This window comes from Brassica oleracea, chromosome C6, assembly GCF_000695525.1.
Source record: "Brassica oleracea var. oleracea cultivar TO1000 chromosome C6, BOL, whole genome shotgun sequence".
Taxonomy (NCBI): Eukaryota; Viridiplantae; Streptophyta; class Magnoliopsida; order Brassicales; family Brassicaceae; genus Brassica; species Brassica oleracea.
In genome coordinates, this window is record NC_027753.1 from 15,222,695 (window position 1) to 15,247,145 (window position 24,451).

The 24,451-nt window shown below is 35.2% G+C and overlaps 2 protein-coding genes across 5 annotated transcripts; one reads left to right on the forward strand and one right to left on the reverse strand.

The window, feature by feature from the left end:
- Nucleotides 1-2,980: 2,980 nt before the first annotated feature.
- On the reverse strand, nucleotides 2,981-8,550 carry LOC106300536 (exosome component 10). 2 transcript variants are annotated; one of them, XM_013736699.1, is made up of 14 exons: nucleotides 7,795-8,550; nucleotides 7,367-7,522; nucleotides 6,934-7,092; nucleotides 6,766-6,849; nucleotides 6,281-6,360; nucleotides 6,149-6,199; nucleotides 5,955-6,063; nucleotides 5,188-5,270; nucleotides 4,946-4,991; nucleotides 4,784-4,871; nucleotides 4,525-4,694; nucleotides 4,056-4,139; nucleotides 3,876-3,974; nucleotides 2,981-3,806 (listed from the first exon to the last, which is right to left on the reverse strand). In XM_013736699.1, the coding sequence occupies exons 1-14, from the start codon at nucleotides 8,470-8,472 to the stop codon at nucleotides 3,189-3,191; spliced, it is 2,505 nt and encodes an 834-aa protein (XP_013592153.1). In that variant the 5' UTR covers nucleotides 8,473-8,550; the 3' UTR covers nucleotides 2,981-3,188. The 2 variants fall into 2 exon arrangements, with proteins under 2 accessions (XP_013592153.1, XP_013592152.1); XM_013736698.1 differs by having other exon boundaries at nucleotides 4,056-4,241; nucleotides 7,795-8,549.
- Nucleotides 8,551-15,871: 7,321 nt separating this feature from the next.
- Nucleotides 15,872-23,358, forward strand: LOC106300421 (dual specificity tyrosine-phosphorylation-regulated kinase 1A-like). 3 transcript variants are annotated; one of them, XM_013736556.1, is made up of 19 exons: nucleotides 15,872-16,170; nucleotides 16,209-16,475; nucleotides 17,413-17,612; nucleotides 17,756-17,909; nucleotides 18,006-18,115; nucleotides 18,256-18,325; nucleotides 18,419-18,501; nucleotides 18,588-18,666; nucleotides 18,755-18,795; nucleotides 19,009-19,131; nucleotides 19,465-19,615; nucleotides 19,810-19,924; nucleotides 20,017-20,099; nucleotides 20,202-20,276; nucleotides 20,574-20,648; nucleotides 20,736-21,520; nucleotides 21,982-22,137; nucleotides 22,739-23,025; nucleotides 23,130-23,358. In XM_013736556.1, exons 2-19 carry the CDS (start codon nucleotides 16,311-16,313, stop codon nucleotides 23,195-23,197), a joined length of 2,820 nt encoding a protein of 939 aa, XP_013592010.1. In that variant the 5' UTR covers nucleotides 15,872-16,170; nucleotides 16,209-16,310; the 3' UTR covers nucleotides 23,198-23,358. The 3 variants fall into 3 exon arrangements, with proteins under 3 accessions (XP_013592010.1, XP_013592011.1, XP_013592009.1); XM_013736557.1 differs by having other exon boundaries at nucleotides 15,872-16,475; nucleotides 23,102-23,358; XM_013736555.1 differs by having other exon boundaries at nucleotides 15,872-16,475.
- The last annotated feature ends 1,093 nt before the right edge of the window (nucleotides 23,359-24,451 follow it).

Here is a 24,451-nt window from a genome sequence, read left to right on the forward strand (position 1 = left end):
TTCATACCACCCGAGTTGCTCCAGCTGCTCTTCTAGTTGAAAATGAGGGATATTTTGGTTTGGACAACAAAATGTTTTCGCTGGACTTGCAGAACAATGAGGCAAAAATCACTTTAGAGGGGCAACAAAAAGATTCCTTTGGATAATAACTCGGTGTGTCAACCTTCAAAGTTTTTTCTCGGGGAAGAAGCGTGCTCTATAATTTTGGTTATGGTCACAAAAATTTCTATATATATGGAGATGCTTTTTGGAATGTTAGAGGTTTTTGTAGTAGTGATCAGCAGAGGAGTGTGAGAAGATGGGTTAATGCTAATAATGTGTCAGTCAGAGCATTCCTAGAAACTCATTCTCAGGAAGCTAATATTTTGGTGGTGATCAATAGTACTCTCCCGGGTTGGGGGTTTGACAGCAACATGTGTCAGTTTTCGGGAGGCGGGATAGTAGTTGTCTAGGATCCAGCAATTTCTCTCCTGGTGTTGAAGCATTCTGAACAAATGATGTTCTGCAGTGTTCTGGATCCTGGATCTGCAACCTCCTTCTCAACAGCTTTTGTGTATAGTTTCAATACTGAGACTCAAACGCAAAAATTATGGAAGGAGCTGAAAGAGGTTTCTGATCTTCCTCTCACTCGGAATGTCCCCTTTGTTGCATTTGGAGAATTTAATCAAGTTCTCCTTGCTACAGAACATTTTTCATTAATTCGTATCCACTCCCAAGCAGAAGCATGTGTGATTTTCAAGTGTGTCTTACACATTGGGGTCTCGTGGTTGTGTAATCTTTTTTGGTAACGTTGTAGACTAGTCAGATTTTTTTATTCCGCGGCCATCCCTGTTGAGGGTTCCATGTTATTTTTTTGCAATGGGTTGCCCTTTTCATCAGTATAAGAAATATTTTTGGAAAAAAAATATATAACTATTCCATATACTATATTTGCGAAGTGATTTTGCCACATGTCATTTCTACAATCAATTTCACAAAACAAATATGACATGGCTAGGGAAATTGATGACATATCTTATAACTTAATATGACATGGACAATTGCATTTAATGTTAATTTATATTTTTGCTAATTTTTTAAAATATGGTAATAACTCATATATTACATTTAATATTGATATTTTCTTTTGGTAAACTTTTTAAATATGGTAATAGATCATACATCATCTAAAAAATAAATATATTCATATATAACATTTCAAATTTTGAAATATTATTATTTTTGTATAATTATACAATTTGTATTACTAAAGCTTTCAAAAATTTCTACAATTTTTTTAAAAATTTAAATATCTAATCGCAAGATCAATAGTTTTTTATATACCTACAAATTTTATAAATATTGTTTAGGCTAAATTTTTGATAATTATACAATGTTATATCATTTTTATTAGTTTTATACAAATTAATTTAATATATATCAAATATATATTAAATATTAGTAAGAAAATAGTAAAATATATAATATTTAATAAAATTTATTTCTAAATATAAGTTAGATTTAAAAAAAAATTTACTGCACATGGTGCAGGAAAACACCTAGTATATATATAATATAATGTCAACTTTCTATGTTTCATTATGGTTTCGACCGGTGACATGATGTATTAGAGTTGATTTACTAAAAGTTACAATTTGAATCGCAGTAAAAATTATGAGGTAAAATTTGTAGATTTATGTAGTGAGTTCACAGTAAAAATATGAGTTATTAAGTTTTTAAATAACTGACTGGTGACATTTTCGATGTATAAATTATAGTATTTTTTTCAGAAAATAACATTTATGATAGATTTACTTAGACATATAGATATATATATATATATATATATATTATAGGAAGATATTTATATATTTGCGTAATTTTTTATATAAAATTTTTAGTTACCAAATATATTTAACAATTAAAATTAAAGAAATATTTTTAAAAAATAATAATTAGTATCAAATAAGAAAATTTATAAAAATGTTTGACTAACTGGTAAATAGTTACGTATTTTTTAAAATGGTTTGGTAAGTGAAAGAAAGTAAACGTGAGAAATGATTACCATGCAATTAAAATATAAAACTGTTAATAAAAATTAAAAGTAACCGTAAGATAATCCGTAGAAAAAAAATAACTACCACCTCAACTTCTATTACATATGAAATTGCTTGATGTTGATTAATTATTTGATTTACCAATTTTATAAAGGAGATAACACAAAATTGTACCTCAATGATAATATATGATAACTCAAACACAAACTCAAAAAATAAAAAAAAATAATCATGATTGATAATATTTTTGAGTTATGGGCATAAATCAAACTTAATCATTTGTAACTCATGTCTATCAGTTAAGGGACACAAATATATCAATATTTTTGAGACCGTAAAAATAGAACCCTGAATAACAAAACTTGACAAAAGTGTATTTCTATGTAAATCATTCATATAACTTATAAGAAGGGTGAAGTGACACTAGTGAATAGTGAAGTGAATGCATCAAAATAAATTATGGTCTTGCTTTACAGACTAGATGGACTCTGGGACAAATCAAAGACGAGGTAATAGTGATAACTGGTTAAACTGTAGATGTAAAAATTATATTGTAGGACTTAGTTTGTAACTGTAATGTTTATTGTTGTAGCTATATGTTTTTCTATTGTTAAAAATATTCCAATTTTAAAATACTTGAATAATTTCTGTAAGAAAAAGAAACATAATAAAGGCTGCATATATTGTAGTTTTATTTTAGACTCATTAAATTGTTTAAAAATTGTAAGATTTAATTTTTAAAATAAAGTTATAATATGAATGGTAAGAATGAATGAACGAATGAATTACAAATAAATAAAGCTAACCAAAAAAAAGTTAAAGTCATCTACAGAAGCTGCAAGGAAAACGTAGAACCGTTTGCTGCTGCACGCTTACGGAAATGACACGGGGACAACCGCTTCACTACAATTTCCACAAGAGCGGGAGTTAAAGTGGTCGATGCATTAAACAGTGAATCAGATTTTGATGTTTCAAACCAAAGAGTTTGTATCCATAAGTCCCATAAAAATGAGAAAATCTGTAGTAGACAATGTAAATGAGTAAAACAAAGTCACCATTGACCACGGCCAAAATGAATTGTAATAAAAACAAAACCTATCAATACTGACTGTCCGGATATCAGATCATTGATTAGATATTCAGTTGGAGAGTCTAACTCTTGAAGGTTGCACTTCTATTCCCGGATGCTGGAAAGGCTTGACGGCGTTTTCCTTGCCCAAACTCAGACTGTTCCGGAGCAGACCCCTTCTTCTGACCTCCTGCTTTTGACCCACCTTCTTTCTTTCCTCCTTGTCTTCCCTTTTGTCCTTCTCCAAATGTCACCTCTTTTCTTGCAGCTTCATAATCAAACGGTTCTACGTTTAAGAACTCGGGCTTTTGGGCCTTATTGTTGCTCTTACTCATGGAGTTAAAGCATTTCTGAAAGTTTGTGGACAACTCCGAGAGGGACATTGGTTCATCTTCCGCATCAACTTCCTTCCCACCACCATCGTCTAACAGTATAACATTCTCTGTCTCAAAACAAGATACTTCGGCATCTGAAACTCTATCAGAAGTACCAGCAATTTCTGAGGCTTCTTCTGAATCATCTTTTAACGCAGTCGCACCATGTTGCTTGGAAACAGAGGCTGGCATAGTAGTCGAGACCTCTTCAGGCTCCTTTGGTGATGGTCCAGTAGCCGACTTTGACTCAGAACTTTTGTCGGTAAAAGATTGGAATTGCAGGTTTACAGATGATCGTATCTGTTCGAGCTTCGCCTCTTCATTCACCTGAGAACATTTTTATCAATCATTCTGCATTGAGAACCAACTCTCGAGTTCTAATTTAAACAAACTTACGTTCTTATCTGTTCGAAATTTCTTTTTCGAGGCTGAACTTCCCAGTAATGCTCCTAAACCACTGCTTGGTTTCTTAGAGATCAGAACAGCCGCAGGACCCTAGTAAATAACAGAAAGGTTTTTTGTGACTACGGCATGGATTACAAAAGAGCACCGACCAAAGAAATAACTAGTTGTCACCTTAGCAGAACCAAACAAGCCTGTCCCTAAATCCTTCCGTTCACTAGCATCTGCTGCAACCATGACGAGGCCCGAGGTATTATTCTGAACATGCAAAGAATTTTCCTTCAGATTTGGAGAAGCTACGTCATCTGTACGAGTATACATGTCTTTCCTCTCACTAAGAGGTTCAATATTCTCCATTACCTACAACAGGAGAAGTATATCTTCAAGCAGGCATAGAGAATACAGCAATAGGCAGTATATGGAGCTATTCGGTGAGGTTTCAGTACTAGGAATTTGGTATCACAATTAGCCCTTGAAATTAAATTCTTTCAACACTAGGCTATGGTTTTTTTGGAGGTTTGAGTATCAGAGGATATTAAATACCCTAATCGGCTTTCAATTAGCTTATACACTTCAACTGGAAACTTGCACTTACATTATATAAACAGAACGAGACCTGAAAATAGATTAACAGATATCTTACAGTTCCAGGAGACGCATCTTTTAAAGATAGAGCAGCAGACTCAAATGCTGCACAATTTTGTATCGAATGCTTGATGAGGCTGACAACAGAATTAACATTACGCTCAATGTAAGGATGCTTTGACTTCAACAACCGACGCAATTTGGCAACACTAAGAGGCATCTCCTTGGCTGTTAATGATAGCAATCATTAGACCAAGTTAGTAACTACCAGAACAATCCACTCTGGCAGATGAAAAATCAAAACCTAGGCTATATACCTATTTCAAGAAGAAGTTTGTTTGGCAAAACATAACCAGTACTCTCGTCCTCCGCACGTGCAACGTAATCACGCCATTCACAAAGTCCCTACAAAACAGAAAATTTGAAGTGAGCTCCATATAGTATAAGCAAAAGCAGAATAAGGATGCATCATATATTACCGCAACAATGGCAAGTTGAGCTGCGTTGAAGCCCGCTGCCTGAAGCCTGACAAAATACCAGGATAACATAAACAACATCGGTGGTTATGTAACTTGTCTTAAGAGAAGTCTATTCATGAAATAATCTTGGCCAGTGAAAAAAAATAAATGCTTAATAGGCTTTAACAATAAACACATAAACCATGTCTGCTGAGACAATCGAAACTATATTATAATGATTCTTTGAAGGAAAAGCAACAAACCCATATATGTGAAGGTATGAATTCTCAGTCAAAAGCTCTTTCTCATATAGTTGTGTGCACAAATCGTAACTGCGCTTATAGACCTACAGAAACAGTAAGTCAAAATGGTCAGAACTTTGAAGAATATAGAGCCTATTCGTCTTGGGCTATACATCTACTGGATGAAACAAAATATAGACAAGCAAAGATGTTAAAATCACCAATTCCAGACAAATGTGAATGCCGATAAACAATATGATTTCCCAAAACATGTGGTTGACGAACTTTTTTTGCCAGTGCTACTAAAGACAATTCAGCCAGAGAACAATTAAATGCATGATGAATGCCACCCAAATTTACTCTTTAAGAAGCAGAAAAGTGTAGCAAACCTAGGAAATCACCTAGCTGAGCCAGCTAATATACAATAAAAACACTGAAAATTAACTAGCTTACACAAAAACCCACCAATTATGATGTACCGATGAACCCCTCCGAGAGTTAGGAAACCATAAGAATGTTGCAAAACTAGAATCACTTAGGTTAGGAGCTAATATGCATTAAGATCACTGAAAATCCAACTAGCGTAGAAGACAACATAACCCACCCATATAAACCCAACGCACTTAGCCGCAAATAATATTCCACAAACAATGCTATGACATCAAGTTTTTTAAGCTACTTCCTACTTGGCCAGTGTGGGAATCTAACAGAAAGATACTATAGTGATCGGGTAAATACCAAAATGCAGATGGATATTAGACTTGTCAGAATAGTTTAATGGCGATTACCTCAAGCAGGGGAGAGTCTGTTTGATGGTCAGCCTTTGCCACTCTTTGCAGTTCTAGTCTCATTACGTCATATATGTACAAAAGATAGTGGGTATCTTCTCTTGCATATCTGCACGGAATTCCAAGAAAAGGTGAGCTAAAAAAAACTAATACCAGAACAGTAGTGAAAAGACACAAGACAGAAAAGAATTAACCTTGTCATTTCCTTTGGAAGGGGTCGAATTCTCCAGTCTGCATTTTGGTATCTGCAGCAATGAACAAGTTGACATACAAGTGACAAGATGAGAGTGAAAAGGAAAAAGAAAACAGATTGGACTAGAACGCACTCTTTATTTGCTGTAACACCACAAAAATGCTGCAAAAGAAACTCCAGGCTGTTTCTCTCCAAATTTAGCACCCTTGACGCCTGAAAAAAAGCGAATATGTAAGCCAAAACCACCCCACTTTTAGGGGAAAAAGTTATATAAATTAGATTAAAATCTGTTTGCTTCTTAATCACCACAATATGAAATCCAAAGCATTTTTAACCTATTGACTTGTGTCTTGGAACACATACCATGAGCTACCAACAGTCAGGAGGGTATTATAAGAATCTAAAAATCCAGCGTTGCCCAAATTCTTTCTAGTTGTCGCCTAGATGGTATAATTAACTAAAACATATCTTCCAAATAACTTGGTTCAGTGTACTTTGTAAGGGAGAAAGGTTCAAATTATCCATTTCCAGACCAAGAGAAAATGGACCTCCTATGATTAGTGTGATAGGAAACGTCACAGGAAAATTACGAAGTCATTGCTCAAACTAGAATCAAACCTGTCCTGTGTCAAAGAGATTGCAGACATATATCCCGAAGTCCCTTTGAAGCCAAACAATATCTCGATCTGCTCCGTGTATCACCTAGTTAAATGAACAGATTTTTCATAGTGCAGGAAAATATTTTAAACCTTCTGGAAAGGAATTTAATGCATCACAGGCAAAAACCTTTCTCTTCTTAGGGTCTTTAAAAATCTCCCTAAGGTAAGGACCAATATGAACACGAAGCTTGAATGTATCAACTATATAATCCTCCGTTCTGGTGGAAATTTGCATTAAGCATGTCAATCCTTGAAAAGATCGGTACTGATTATGCTCCAGATCAACCTAAACAGAGCAAAAAGAACAGTTATAAGAGAAGGGTAGAGAGGCATCTGCCTTGGTAACTCCACAATCGGAGTCGTTTTGTGTAACGAAATAACATAAACGTTTTGTTCTACAAATCAAAATGCTGAAATAACTATGACGCTGGTAGTTCAGTAGTATTATCAACAATAGACTAGTCTTTACATAATAATGATATAACTATCAAATTTCTTACCAACTCTAACAGACATTATAGTTAAACAAGGCGCTAATAAACAACAAGAAAAGAAATTACCGCAAACTCATCAACAGTACGCAATTTAGCAACTAAATCTTTCAGATCTTTCACATCTTGAACGAGCTTGAATGGAGTCTCTTCCAGTGGGAGGGGCTTAACAGGTTCCATCTCGCTTACACTATTGCCAACGAAGTCAATCACTGAAAGTTTCTCCTGCAGAGTATATAACAAATATTAAAAAAAAAAGGGGGGGAAAAATGCTGACAGCCTATACATCTAGTATAACTCTTTCAACTTTAAACAGCATGTGTAACCAGAACCAAAATACACTATTTGCAGTAAAGGGCAGACGATTGCTTCACTAGATTAAAAGGAATTATCTCATTCATGAAAAGAAAGTGGTGCTGCTTAAAGTCAATAATGAAACAAAACAAGAAACGTCCTCAAGCAATCATGTAAAAGAAAAAAAAAAGAAAGAGACAAACCAGTGGATGCAAAACCCGCTGATTGTCCTCGCTCCTCTCCAACCAAACATGCTCAAAGGGTTGGTTGGCGTTGTTCACCAAAATGTTAAACTCTTCTTGGGGCTTCTTTATGGTCGGTACATGGAAAGGGACTTTTGCCTTACCAGATAAGCTCTTATTATCCCTCTCAGCCAGTTTAACATCAATCACCGAACCACCAATTACAGGTTTCTTCTTCTTACCATAAACCATCTGAAACCCATCATCCTCAAAATCAGACGCAGGAGGCAATAGAGTCCGACCGATTTCTTCCTCCTCCTTCCGCACCCTCTGAAAGTCATCAACCGAAACATCGAACCTCTCGAGAAATTCATCGTTGACGTTGCAGAGCCAATCATCGGCGTCGTCTTCTTCGATGTCCCCGGGGAACCTAATGGATTTCCCCAAAACCTGATCGGAGTCACCGATCGTCTCGAGAAGCGACTGCGAGGTTGCAGACATCTCGTCGGTGGGTCGCTTGAACTCATCGAAGTTGTAGTAAAAGTGAAAATCTTTACTCGTCGGGATCAGACGGGAAGACGATGAGAGTTTCGATAGATTTCTTGAGAAAGAAGAACCATCGACGACTAAGGTCTCCAGGGACTTTACTTTCGAAGAAACCTCTGCTGATTCTTCCACGTCCATGTTACCGTCGCTCATTTCTCTCCAGATCGATTAGGGTATCTGTATCTGTATCTCTTGGCTTCGCTAGGGTTTTAGGAACTCCACGGCTGCTCCCCAGCTATTTTTGTACATTAAGGGCAATAACGTAACTTCCCTTCTGTCTGTCGTACTTTTTTTTTTTTAATTTCATCAAATCACTATTGTATGATTAGTTTAAATGCAAATCTCCAGAATAACACATTTCTAATTCTATGTCACAAAAATAGCTCTCAAAAACTACAATGACCAAAATAACATTTTATCTTTTGAAAAATTTAAATTTTTTTTATTTTTCAAGATCTGAAATCTTATCCCAAACCCCACTCCCCAACTCTAAACTCTAAAACCTAAACTCTAAACCCTAAACCCTAAATCCTAAATCCTAAACCCCACTCCTTAATTCTAAACCCTAAACTCCACCCCTAAACTCTAAACCCTAAACCCTAAATCCTAAATCCTAAACCCCACTCCTTAATTCTAAACCCTAAACTCCACCCCTAAACTCTAAACCCTAAACCCTAAATCCTAAATCCTAAACCCCACTCCTTAATTCTAAACCCTAAACTCCACCCCTAAACTCTAAACCCTAAACCCTAAATCCTAAATCCTAAACCCCACTCCTTAATTCTAAACCCTAAACTCCACCCCTAAACTCTAAACCCTAAACCCTAAATCCTAAATCCTAAACCCCACTCCTTAATTCTAAACCCTAAACTCCACCCCTAAACTCTAAACCCTAAACCCTAAACTCTAAACTCTAAATCCTAAACCCTAAACCCTAAATCCTAAACTCCACTCCTTAACTCTAAACCCTAATGTCTAAATTAATTTATCATTGGGGTATAAGTGTATATTTATCTCTTTTGATAAAACATTAAGTGTTATTTTGGTCATTTTTATTTTTAAAGGTTATATTTGTGACAAAAAAATTTTTAGTGCTATCCTAGTCATTTTCTCTTAGTGTAATTAATATTATCATTTAAAATTAAATTTTAATATTATTTTTCAAAGTTTGAAATCTTATCCACAAAACCTCATTTCTCAACTCTAAACCCTAAACCCTAAACCTTAAACCCTAAACTCTAAACTCTAAACCCTAAACCCTAAACTCTAAACCCTAAACCCAAAATCATAAACCCCACCATTTAACTCTAAACCCTAAGTTTGTGACTTTTGATAAAACATTAAGTGCTATTTTTGTGACTTTTGACCTTGAGTGCTAGTTTGGGAACAAAAACTTGATTTAGTGCTATTTTTGTCTTTTTCTCAATCTGATTGGTTATACAATTTTCGATAAAATTAAATATAATATAAAATATTAAAACATCATCTGTTTTGAAATAACAAACATCTTCTAAAACATCATTTATTATGAAATGGAGGCTGTATATATCATGATATTAAATATTTATTTAAATACACTACTATCTATTTATTATTAATTAATAAATAGATATTAACAATATCTATCGATAATATCATAATTATATTTATGATTTTAATGACTATTATTATAATCATTTTTTATTCTTACTTGAAAGATGGTCCAAATAACTATTACAATATTGAAGGTCATGCGGTTTCACATCTACTATTCACGTATGATAGTTTGTTTTTCTGTAAGGCGAATGTGGTTGAATGTGATGTTATCCCAAATATTAAACCTTTGATGGCTTTCTCATGGAAACCCAATTGTTCTCCGAAACTAGAACATTTTGTTTAGCAAGTTATTACAGGTACTATACCAGTTACAAAAAAATTAAGGGCGCGAGACATCAATTGTGATATTCGATGCAGTATTTGTGGTGGAGAGGAAGAGTCAATTAACCATGATCTATTTGAATGTCCCTAGCTTTGCAGATTTGGGCTTTATCAAAAATTCATTTGTCCCCTGGTATTTTCCCGACCTCCTCGGTCTTTACTAATATGTATTATCTTTTTTGGAGATTGCCAGAAGAGTATGACTTTAGTATCTTTCCATGGATATTGTGGTACATTTGAAAAAATAGAAACAATAAGGTTTTCAATAATAAAGATGGAAATCTACATGAAATTCTTAGAATCACTGAAATTGAGGGTGAGGTATGGGCAGAGGCTCAGCTCACAATTCCAGTAAAGCAACATATGGTTATACAGACCTTCGACTGGCGTTCATCGGGGCTTTCGAGAGTTTGTTTTATAGATGGTGCGTGGAAGGAAACTAGATAAATTCTCAGGACAAGGTTGGATCTGTAGAAACGTGGTTACAGAAGAAAAAATGATGGGGGCGATGAATCTCCGAAGAGGCTTATCAGCTTTACATGCAGAATGTGAAGTCTTGATATGGGTTATGGAGTGCATGAAGACCCTTGATTATCCAAACGTGGTTTTTGCGACAGGCTGTTTTCTATTGGTGAAGATGGTGTCCTCACGTGACGAATGACCAGCTTTTGCTATACACTTTGAGGAATTTCGACGCAGAAAGACTTTATTTCCTACTTTCAAGATTCGACATATACCAAGAACAACTAATCTAGTGGTGGACAAGCTTGCACGACGTGCACAGAGTTCTCCTTCAACTGTGTTTTATGTTGGTTTGGCTATCTAAACCGGTAGGAATTACTTCATAGTTTAGTGTTGTCAAAAAAAACAAAAAAGATTAAAGGTAAAAAGTCAATGAAAATACGTCGTAAAATATAAGGTACCTATTTAAGTTAAATATATATTTAATATTAAAATTAATATTCTTTAACTTAAAATAAATTATGGACAAATCTCCAAAATAGCACATTTCTAAGTTTATATCACAAAAATAGCACTCAAAAACTAAAATGACCAAAATAGCACATTTCTAAGTTTATCCTTTGAAAATTTTAATTTTTTTATTTTTCAAAATTTGAAATCTTATCCCCAAAACTTCATTTCTCAACTCTAAACCCTAAACCCTAAACTCTAAACCCTAAACCCTAAACCATAAACCCTAAACCCTAAACCATAAACCCTAAACTATAAACCATAAACCCTAAACTTTAAACCCTAAACCCTAAACCCTAAACCCTAAAATCTAAACCCTAAACCCTAAACTCTGAACCCTAAAACCTAAACCCTAAACTCTAAACCCCACCCTTTAACTCTAAACCCCAAGTTTGTGACTTTTGATAAAACATTAAGTGCTATTTTTGTGATTTTTGACCTTGAGTGCTAGTTTGGGAACATAAACTTGATTTAGTGCTATTTTTGTCTTTTTCTCATAAATTAATTTGTATTTGTATGTGACCAAACATAAAAATCACAAATAAATTATGCTAATAATGATAATTAACTTAAAATATTTAAAAACATATAGAAGCATGAAAAATTATGATTAAAACATTAAATAACATTAAAAATTTGACAAATAATAAACATAATATAAATATTATCTAAGAGAATACATATATAGTATTTTGTAATTAATTATTTTGTGTTTTTGTTCACTGTTTTTAAAATCTAAGTTATAGAGAATATATAATGTTCGTTGGCTATTGTTATTTTGTTGATGTTTTATGGATTGTGATTGTTTATAATCATTTCCTTTTAGTGCCATTGATTTTTTTTTTCAGTCCACAAATAAAATAAGTATATATATATATAAAAATAAGTTTTTTAATTTCAAATCCAAGTTTTATAATTTTACTACTATAATTTGGTTTTGATCAAACAACTATATTCCATAAATAAAAATATGAAACAAAATAATATAATTTAATACATTGATTATCAATATGAATATTGAAGTTTTATAATTTATAATATTAATTAAAAATTTTTATCTAATTTAATAATTAACTTTTTGTATAAAAAATAAACATTAGAATTGAAAATTGTTAGGTATATATATATATCTTAATCCGTATAAGGTGCGGGCCATCAACCAGTAAAAAAATACTTTTGAATAGCCCTTAAAACATTTTATCACATTAAAGTCATTAAGAGATAAATGACCAACATAATTCATATTTTTCGTCTTAATATTATTAAAGGGAAAAAGATCATAAAACAAAGGCACACATAGAAAGAGCATACATAAAAAAACTTGGGGCCATAAGCCCATCAAACGTAAACTGTATGGAAGGAAAAGAACATGTCACCCACCACAATCTCAGAACACGCATCATGGCGAGAGCTCACTTTCTTTGCCCGAGCCAAAGAAGATGTGAATCAGAACTACCACGTCGGTGAAGAAATGAACCGGTGAAGAGGCCATTCAAACTGAGCAGCCTTCACAGAAGTTCAATCCGAAGAACCTAGTCTGATAAATCGTCGCTTCTTGAAGGATAAGCACCATCTTCATTCGATCCAACAAACTTTGATCTTCCTGCGAGAATAAACAATCATTTTTGAGGATAAAGATTAGGTTGAAGATGAAGCTGCCCTAAACAAAAGGGAAGAAGAGAAATAGTATCAGATCGAGTGGGTAAAATAGAGGAAACGAGGGCGATCGAACCAAAGACGGTGAAATAGGTGCTTTATAAGCTTCTGTTTCCTGGAGGCAAAGCCGATATGAGGTACTATGGAAGCCACCGCAACCAAGAGTCAATAGCCCGAAGAGGAACAACAAACAAAAAAACAAAGGCTTTCTTTCTTTTCTGTGAAAAATCCTAGAGAGAGAACATAGATGAGAGAGAAAGCTCTTCTAACTAGGTTTTTTTACCAACATAAATTTTATCAAAGAGAAAAAAAATATTTGTACCTATATCGATTTTAAAAAGGCCATATAATCAGATACCAAATTCAAAACTATCTCACTATAACCAGATCAACATTGACTGTAGCAAAAAGACTGAGTCGGTGCACCATATGCAAACTTACGATTTTTTTTTGTTTTTGGAATATGTTGGAATGCAAAGTTGAGGAAAAACTTGCAACATTGAAATTCCTTCATATGCGTAGTAAATGTTGGTCATTCTGTCGGTTCAGACACCATTTTCACCAACTGCATAGTTTGTTGCGAACGCTATATATGTAATACATAGGTCATCATGCACTCCATTATCCAGATCAAAGCTTCACATTATGCATGGAAATTTATATTCATATAATTAACTAATTTAGACTTAGATTTATATTTGGGGAGGTGAGTTTTCGAGTTTGGAGATAAAAGTTTAGGGTCTGAAATTTAAGATTTATGATATTAAGTTTTAAAAAATATATATTTTACTAAATTTGAAAAAGAAATAAAAAAGAATAAAAAAAAAATTGGAAAGAAAATTTTCAATTTTTATATATCTATAAAATTGGAGTAGAATTGTCATTTACCTCTTTAAAAAAAATTATTTTGGTTATTTTTTTCCATGTGTGCTATTTTGGCCAAAATTTTTTTGAGTCTTTTAAATAAATTATATATATAGATTTCACTGAATACATTTTGGTCAAATTTCTTTTAATAATTTTGTTTTGTTATTTATGTTTTCTCAGTAAACTCAATTTTATATTAATGTAAGTTTTATTGCATAAAAAAGATTCTGGTTAACTAAATCATTTATTATATTATATTGAAACATAAATCTCTTCAACAATCAATAAACATAAGTTGTACATGATTGATACTAGACAAATTTGATGGCAAAAGCTTTAAAATATGGTTGAAAAAGATTTTGTTTTTCCTCACAACACTAAAGTTGGACAAATTTATCAAGGAAGACGAATCTTTTTGCCTCACATGATTAAGGATGTTCACACTCTCGAGAGTGTTGAGATATAAACGCAATCTAACATTCTCTGCAAAGATGAAATTTTGGTCATCTTAATAACCAATTGTACCGAACAGTGAGATTCGACAGTGAAAGAGCTCTGGAAATCTTTGGACAAGGAGAGGCAAAGATGCTTACTACTAGAAGTTTGCAGTTGTGAAGTTCTTTGACTTCAAAATGATAGATTCAAAACTCATTATGTATCAAGTTAAAGCTTTGCAGCAGTTGTGCCATGAAATTGTTGCTAAAAGAATGTCGATCTGCGAGACATGACGATGGACTACTTCATCAAGAATTTTTCTCCAGCGTAGCTGACTTTCAAAAACTACCTAAAGCACAAGAAGAAGGCAATAAGTTTTAAAGACATCATCATGAGACTTCAACTAGAATCCATGAAATGAAATGATGACACGCTTGTTACTAGAGAGCACAATGTCAGCATTATTGAGTTGAAAGACAAAAGGAAATGCAAAGATAAACTCTTCTGCTAACCTTCCAAAATGGATGTTCTCTTGAGAACTTCTGAAAATAAACTTGAAAAGAAAGCCGTTGAATCAAATGTGGAAAATTTCAAGGAAAATGTGAATACTTTAACAAAAATCAGACACAAGAATGATGTGTGCCGCATGCAGTAAGATCAAAGATGAGATGGATCAACTCAATCTCTTTGAAGAGGAACTTTGCGCAGTGGTGATTGAGGTCAACATGGTTGTGAACAACCCTGAGTGGTGGTATGATACAAGAGCCACCACACACATTTACACAGATAGGCCAATGTTCAGAACATATCAAGTGAGCAAAACTCAAGGAGTAGTTGTTCATGGGAAACAATACAGTCTCCAAAACTGAAAGTTGCAGTAAGGTGATTTTGAGGATGACATATGGACTTGAAGTTACTCTATAGAATGTGAAACATGTATCTGACACGAGGAAAAACCTGATTACATGAAGCTTACTCAGCAAAAATGGATTCACCATGAACCTTGAGACGGACAAGCTCATGATTAGGGAGAATGGGGTTGTGTGGGTAAGGGGTATTATAAAGATAGACTTGCCGAGATGAATGTAATGATAGTTCCACCAAAATTTGTATCTATGAAAGTTTCAATGAATAAAAAAAAGTCTTTTGGATATTTGGTCTAGTCTTTCAATGTATGGCACGAACAATTAGGTCTTAAGTCATGTTAACTAAAAACCAATACAAATATTAGTGATTTTATATCTAATTTCAAAATGCAAAACAAATAAGAAAAATGTCCATCACCTCGTGTCGAAAGAACGATTAATGTATATTTATTACATAGCAAAGATCCGGTAATGCCATAATCTGAAGGTATGATTAGGGGTGGGATCTGGAATGTAAGGGTGTGGAGTGAGACGGGATCTGGAATATTGATCTCTCTGATATATATCAGTTCTCGGATTTACTAATATTTCTCAAATTGTTTGCTTATTTTTATTGTTCTTACACTAACTTAGGTAAATAGCTATATGTAATTAAAAAATTAAAATTGTAGAAGATTTTCTTTAAATTAACCAAATTGATATGGATCGTTAGTGTTCTAAATTATACAAAAACTACATGGATTATAAATAAAATAATTCTTCTTTTCCATAAAATATCTACAAAAATTAAAGGAATAATAATCCCTCCTCTTAATAATACATAAATAAATAAACTGGTGAGGAAAGAACAAAAGTCAGGAGTGGTGGAATCGGAATCGAAGACGAAATCAAATCGAGTCATCTCATCTTCCTCAGACCAAAAAAATCAGAATCAAAAAGCTTTGCACTTTTCTCTCTCCCTCTGATTATCTCTTCTCTTCTCTTCTCTTTTGGTTTCCCTTCCTGGCAATCTCCCTCCTTCGTCCTCCGACATCAATTTCATAGTTGAAATCATCCAACCTTACCCCTTTTGCTGGTGTTCCATCAAAGTCGATTCCTTTAATACACTTGTGTTGATTTATGGATCGATTAAGGGCTTGGAGTGCGCTGACTTGGGTTTGATTTGATGAAGAAAAGGGGGGGCATGGGACTTGAGTCAATCGGCTCTTAGAATTGGTCATTGTAATCTATCTCAAGTTGCTTTGGTGTGATCAATTGAGGTTTTGCTTCGTTCCGATTATGGATGACACTGATGGTGGTGCTCGTGAGATGGGCTCTAGAGGTGCATCAACACCGTGGCAGCCACTTCAGCTTGTTTTCAAGCGTTACATCCCACCGAATGGGTCTGATTTCGCAGGTGGGACTTTGCGTGCTACTGCGAAGAAGAAGAAGAAGAAGAAGTCGGTGAGAAGTGCTCTTTCTTTCCCTTCTTTCTCTTTGTTTTGGGAGGGAGCTCTGCACCTTTCATTTCATCTTTCAAATGCATTAAAGCAAATTAAGCCTTTTTTTATTTTAACTGTGTGTGATAATATAATTTTCCCATTTTGCAAAGATAATAGCTCTTAGATTTTTAGTAATTGAACGCAATACTACGTTCGTTAAGTAACCCAATGTTGTTTGTAAGCTGCCAGGTCTAGCTCTAGGTCCAGTAATGTCTTTACGAATAGCCTCCTAGTATGTGCTCGCTTACAGTAGTAATAAAGGAGGTCTATGATAAACTTTGCTTAGAAGATGTCACCACTCTTTTATTCTACCTAAATTATGCTTGCTATGTCATGAACTATTAAGTAGGTAATAATACGCTGCCAAGTCCTACATACTGCTCAATGCAATTACCATAGTACTTTAGATGAAGGATGTATAGTTCAAAACAAATATCTCTTTATGCAAGGTTCGGGTTAGAGCCCTTCATGCTTTTAGGTATCGCCCAACCAAAATGAACTCATTTTTGACTCTCATGCAAAATGTTTTCCATTTTCTTACTGTGAGGTTCGCTAGGGTCCGGGTTGAATGATTGGATATGACTTACCCAGTGTTTCTTAACTGTGCATTAATCTTAGCTGCTACAGAGGTAGTGGATGATACTTGATAAATGTTGTTGTTTTCTTGCCATAACTTTACAGGAGGTTATTCCATGCTCTATCTACTCCTTTATCTTGTATTTGATCACTGTTCTGATTTATGACAAGTCATCAGAAATGTATATCTACTTGAGAATAGTAACAGTCTGTATATCTACTTGAGAATAGTAACAGTCAAGATTTTTGTTACTGTTCCAATACTTTCCAGAGCTCAAATTAGCTTTTTTTATTTATTTATTTATATAATTGTCTGTTTGCAGGTAGTGGTGAGACTAACTAACGGCTTGGTTGAGACATACAAAATATGCAATCCACAGTTCAAATATAGAGGTGAGTTGAATCCCAAGCGGTACTTGACTACTCCATCGGTTGGTGTGCTCAATGATGGCTTTGATAATGTCAACTCCGACCTAATTCTGGCTGTAAATGATGATTTGAGCAGTTCAGACTCACGGCAGAGGTTTGCTATTGTCTTAGTTATCTTCAGTTTCCATTTCACCGATACTCTTCCTTCTTTTGTTGTGCTGTTAGAGGCATGAAATTTGAACCGCTTTTTATCTACAAAAGATGTCTTTTTGATTAAGCTTCACCACGTGCTCTTAGATACATTGTCAAAGATCTTCTTGGCCATGGGACTTTTGGTCAGGTTGCGAAATGCTGGGTTCCTGAGACAAACAGCTTTGTTGCTGTAAAAGTAATAAAAAACCAGCCTGCGTACTATCAGCAAGCGCTGGTTGAAGTATCTATTTTGACAACGGTATGAGATTCTTCTGTACTTGAATGATAACTTTGGCTTAGTACTAAAAATCTTATGAGGTGTGTCTCATAATTTTTGGATTGGTTGAGTTTGTAGCTAAACAAGAAGTATGATCCAGAGGATAAGCACCATATTGTTCGCATATACGACTACTTCTTACATCAACGTCATTTGTGCATATGCTTTGAACTTCTGGACATGAATCTGTAAGTTGTATAACTAAAGTATCCTTCTCCGTCTTTGTGACTATGTTTGTCTTCTTATTTCCATTAATGCCAACTGTATACAGTTTTTTTATTTTTTGTGTTGATGATAATTTAATTGTCCGTGGTAATTTGTGGTTTAGGTATGAGCTCATAAAAATAAATCAATTTAGAGGTCTCTCGTTAAGCATAGTCCAGCTCTTCTCTAAGCAGGTATTTATATTTTCTAGATCTGTGTTTTCACCATTTTGTTTGTTTTAGCGTCTGAATTTACTGTATCGACTGTTTTCTTATGGTGTCCCGTAGATCTTACTTGGTTTGGCTCTTTTGAAAGATGCTGGCATAATTCATTGTGATCTGAAGCCGGAGAACATTCTTCTGTGTGCCAGGTCTACTCTCTACCACCAATACAATACACACAACTGGAGTCCATAACTTTAATTTACTTGAATATTTTTTTTTTTAATTGCATCAGTGTGAAGCCAACTGAAATTAAGATAATCGACTTTGGATCAGCGTGCATGGAAGATCGGACTGTTTATTCATATATTCAGGTTTTATTCTTGCTTCCTATTTATCTGTCTATTCTCTTATGTCAAACCAAACAAATGAACTAAGTTACCTATTTTTTCCTTTCTACAGAGTCGTTACTACAGATCGCCGGAAGTTTTACTTGGTCATCAGTATCCTTTTTAGTTATATATATAATAAACGAAATCAGAATATTTTCTCAAAGTCGTTGGTAGCGGAATGACTCTCTGTCCTTGGCAAATCATAACTTTCCTGTCCCGCGTTAGTTTTAATGCTAGCAGAAGTTCTTTGCTTTTGTCTTCCCCTGGTACATGATATCTTTAAAGTATTCTGAGATTGTATGTTGAGGCTTAACCACTCTATAGATACACCACAGCTATCGACATGTGGTCATTTGGATGCATTGTCGCCGAGCTGTTTCTTGGATTGCCACTGTTTCCAGGAGCTTCAGAATTTGATATCATGAGGCGTATGATTGAAATACTAGGGTATGATCTGTTATTATAAATTTGGTAAATGAGCAAGCAGACTACAATTGTAGGGGCCAGGGAAATTCTTTTTGGGGTTTTGCACCCTTGATGGTCAATACTACTACTCATGCATTTTCCTAGTAGCGGTTATTTTATTGTGTTAGCCTTCCCTTGGTGCTTACAGTCATTCTTTCTTTGGCCTCTGTCTTCAGCAGTCCTTATTTTAGCTTCTCAATGAAGTCCTCAGTTTTATTTAATCAATAATTGTCGAGATTTCTAGGAGCGAGAACTCTTGTTATTCTGTTTCTTTATGTTGTGATTGTATCAATGTTATGTCATATTGTTTTCCAGAAAGCAACCACCTGATTATGTGCTCAAGGAAGCAAAAAATGCAAATAAGTTCTTTAAATGTGTTGGGAGTGTCCACAATTTTGGGAATGGTGGAACTCATGGTGGCCTCAAAAGTGCTTATATGGCTCTGACGGAAGAAGAATTTGAAGCTGTAAGTAACGCTTTACCTCTGAGACAAACAAAATATAAAAATACTGAAAACAGAGGAAGATAATTATGTCAGTGAACAAAGAAGGCTTAGATTGTTTCGTGAGGAAATTAATTTTATTCTTAGATAGTCACTAAGTTTTGACTTTGGTGATTTTTTTCTGGATAACTATGTGCCATTTTTTATTTTTTATACAGAGAGAAAAGAAAAAGCCAGATATTGGGAAAGAGTACTTCCGCCATAAGAACCTTGAAGAAATTGTAAAAGGCTATCCTTACAAGATAAACTTGCCTGAAGACGATGTTGTCAAAGGTAAAGTCAGGACCCTATAGTGTTATAAGTTTCAGGGATAATCACTGGACTATCTTCCATGGTGACAGTTTTTTTTTCATGAACTATCACAGAAACCCAGATCCGGTTAGCTCTTATAGACTTTTTGAGAGGACTTGTTGAATTTGATCCAGCTAAACGTTGGTCACCTTTTCAGGTATTGAACTTCCTGGCTAACGTCATCTATATATCTTGTTTTAAAGGCTTAATATTATGTTGCTATCCATAGTGGATAAACATGTACTTTTCATTTCTTTAGGCCGCCAAGCACCCTTTTATCACCGGGGAACCTTTTACGTGCCCATACAATCCTCCGCCAGAAACACCTCATGTGGTGAGTCAGATTGAATTTATTCCCATGTCTCAAACTTCTTGTGTGGCCTTGCCGTCATACCATAGTTTTTTATTTCATCATTTTCTAAACCAAACAATCATATGATAAACTGAAGATACTTTTCATTCTAGCACCTTCTTCCGGTATTTCAATCTTCTGTAGTGGATACATATGCTTCACAGTTTAGAGATCTTGCAGAAAGTTAGCTGAAAGACAAATGCAGTTCTTTCTTGTGGACCGATGTATGTAAAAAAATCATCTATTCGCTGAATTGGTTCTTGTCCATTTTCTTTGTAGCATGTTGCTCAAAATTTCAAAGTTGACCATCATCCAGGTGGAGGGCACTGGTTTGCCGCCGGTCTTTCTCCTCATGTATGACTATTTTCTCTATAGAAAATTTGCAACACCTTCAAGTTGTTTGTGCACCTCCTTTTTTAAAGTTATTTATTTCTCTTCTAGGCATCAGGGAGAACCAGAATCCCAATGCACAATAGTCCCCATTTTCAGATGATACCTCCTTATTCACATGCAAATAGTTATGGGAGTATTGGAAGCTATGGTAGCTACAATGATGGTGCCGTACAGGGAAGTAGCTACGGGAGCTATGGAGATAACGGCAATATGGTTGCCTATTATTCACCTGTGAATCATACTGGCCTATACATGCAAAACAGAGGTGGTGTCCCAATGGTTGGAACTAGTCCTGATGCCAGACGCAGGGTTATGCAGTATCCACATGGAAATGGCCTTGGTACAAGTCCATCCGCGGGAAATTTTGCTCCACTACCCCTCGGCACTAGTCCATCACAATTTACCCCACCAAATCCAAACAATCAATATTTAGCTGGCTCTCCTGGACACCATGGCCCGACATCTCCAGCAAGAAACAGTTGTCACGGGTCTCCTTTAGGGAAAATGGCAGCATTCAGTCAGTTTAACAGAAGACAAAGCGTTGGATATTCTGGAGGTTCTCAGTCTCAAGATTCTTCCTTGTCACAAGCTCAGGGGCATGGGATGGACAATTTGCATCAAAATGAGGGTTATTCTGGGCAATTCTCTGGTTCACTTCCACATCGACATTTGGATCCTGGGTTCCAAAACCGTAAACAGTCACAAGGAAGTCCTGGGTACTCTACGCATAACATTTCCAGCTCATCCCTTCGGTCCAGTACTGGACTCCATATTGAGAATACAGAAAATGCCTTATCAGTGCCTGATCCAGGAGATTGGGACCCAAATTACAGGCAAGTATTCAAGATATTCCCTAATTTTCAGATTATAGAATGCCAAAGCTCTTTTTCTGCGAGTCTATATAGAAATCTGGGAGAGGCTTATATAGAATATGAGTGATATTGTGTATTGCCTTCAGTCCAACCATTCGGACTAGGCATGTCGCAGTCCCTGATCTCTCATCATTGTTAACTGGTAGTTGGGTTTTAAACTTAGATAGACAAATTTAAAGGCCTTGAAACTCTATCAAAAGCTATCAGTGGAGTGACATCTAGAACCAATCACGTTATAGTGTCCATTTAAAGGGCAATCATTCTTTGTTACTTGATGTTATTCTCTGTTCTGTTTAATCTTCCCAGCTAAAATGATATCAACCTCTTTTCATTCTGCCATTTGCAGTCGCATAAGATACATGCTTGCTTCTAATCCTTTAATTGGAAGTGTTCTAATATGCACAGTTTTGTTACATGAACAGCGAGGAATTGCTTCTACAAGAAGATAGCGCAGATGAAAGTGTTATTGCTAATGCATTCAGCAGAGGAATGCAATTTGGTTCAACAGATGCTTCCAGTTCCAGAAGGATCAACAGTAATCCCTCGACCTCATCATCATCAAATCCGGTAACCCAAAGGTAACCTAAAAGATAACCTTTCTTTCTTTTGCTGTTGAACCTCTGTTAGAATGCGTGAACATATACCCCTGCGAGTAACTTCGGTGATACTTAGATCTACATCTTTCATATATACTAACTTATCAGTGCAGACTATTCGTCTTGAGTATCAGAACTATGTTATACTTGGATCAGGGTTTTTCAACTAGATTACAGAAATGCATAAAGTCCCATACTTGATGTTGATGCCTCCTGAATTGGTGATATTATCTATGTGCATAATAGTCATCTTGATGGGACTTATATATTCATTTTATTAGAAAATGTATACAGTACTTTGTACAGTATGTGTGAACCGTTGTACAAGACTGATTCTTGGTGGACGTGTATCTGAAGCAATTAATAAGAGTAACAAATCTTTCTACACTATTCAGTGACCCAGTAAAAAGCAATTTGAACTTAAGATGTTAGACGATATGATGTATTGTTTATCACATGAACGTGCTCTGATAGGGAAATTTAAGCTTCTGTCCTGCAAGCATTTTAGGCTATTATTATTTTTGTTTCAGGCTTGATTTATCTGATTGGCTTAATTGCTTGTAACTTTTGATCTACAATTCAGGAGATATGTTCCCAATCAACCCTTTTCGCAAGTAGAGATTGGCAGCCCTCCAAGTAATGATCCTTATGCCAGATTTGGCCAACTTATGCCAGGATCGCAATTCACTCCTCATGTCACCCAGAACTCTCCAAGTCGCTTAGGGCAGCAACGGTCCAATCATGGGAGACCAAATGCTGGAAGGGCTACAGATCGGAATCACGTCAACGCTCAGCTTCCTCCGTCCAACACTAGTTCTGGGGGTCAACGCTCACCCAGAAGTAGCTCATATACCAATGGTGCCCCTTGGGGTACTTCATTTCACTCATAACTAATTTATCTCTAGACCTTTTTTTTTTCTTGTTCACAGCTTCTGATTGGTCTTAGACTGTCCGTAAATTAAATTGGCTTGTAGGAGGGCGTAGGACTAACCATCATGTTCCAAATGTTCATGGAAGGATGGACTACGGAAGTATTGCCTGATTCCTCAGTCTTAAAACTCTCATTTTATTTTGTTATTTCCCTTAGTGTGCAATCTTCTTACTGGAGAAACAAAACTAGTTCATGGCTTGTGGGCTTTTGATCAGAAAAAAATGCTTATTCATTGTGCTTTTTGCACAAATAAACCAAACAGTTTCTCGTCATTGATGTTGTTGTCTCTCTGGTTATCTATTTATTGGGATTATATTTCGTATTAATATCTTCGTAAAGATGCTGAAGTTTAAATCAGATAGTCTCTTGTGACCCATAGTTCCTCTGCAGGTTCTGTAGTCTCTCTCTTGTTCATCTCTTTATTTCTCCACCACATTTGGTGAGTAGCATCAGCATCTTCTCTTGTTTTTTTTTTTTTTTTTTCAGCACATCTTCTCTTGTTAAACACAAAAAAGAAACGATCAGATCATAAAGTAGTCCCAACAAAAGCTCTATTTTATTCCAAAAACATTAGAAAGTAAAGTCTCTCACTGACTTGTGCCATATCTTGATTCTCCTTCTCCAACAGTGATGTACCGTAAACATGTAAAGTACCTTCAGTTCTTTAGGATTGTGCTTCTGGCAACACTGTAGCCGACTATCTTCCTTACTGTCTCCATCTTTGCCCATATCCGCTCCTCGCTATACAACACCTTCATCTACATCCACAAACACCTCAATCTCAGCAACTTAACTTGTACAGTCTTGGTTTCGAACAAGAAAATAGAAAATCCCACTTGAGAGTGATTTTGGAATCAAAACAATACAATGCATGATCACATTTAACAAGTTAATATCCATCGAGAAAGAATAAGAGACTAGCTGATGGGTACTGTGGAAGATGATACTCCACATATGACATCGGCAAACTTCTTGAATAAGTTCACCACCAGCAGGTCCAGCACTATGTTATGTTAATGTTTAGACACTATGTACATGGTCCTTGACTTTGATATAGTTAAGTTGAAAATGACCCAGTTACATATGGTTTTTAATACATTCTAACAACCATTCGACTCGGGCCAATAACAATATCAAATAAAACCTCCAAAATCCATTTCTCTTGCAAGTTTTTCAAACAACTCCATACTTAGTTAGTTGACTTCAGATCACAGTAGTGTCACACCAGTCAAGAAGCACAAGGATTGACCTACAAAGACCTATTACACTAACCTTGAAAAGATTCCTAGTCCTAACAAGATACAAGAAGGTACTGAAAGAATGTGAGGATAAAGAGATGTAGATGAAGAACATTGAAGAACAGAG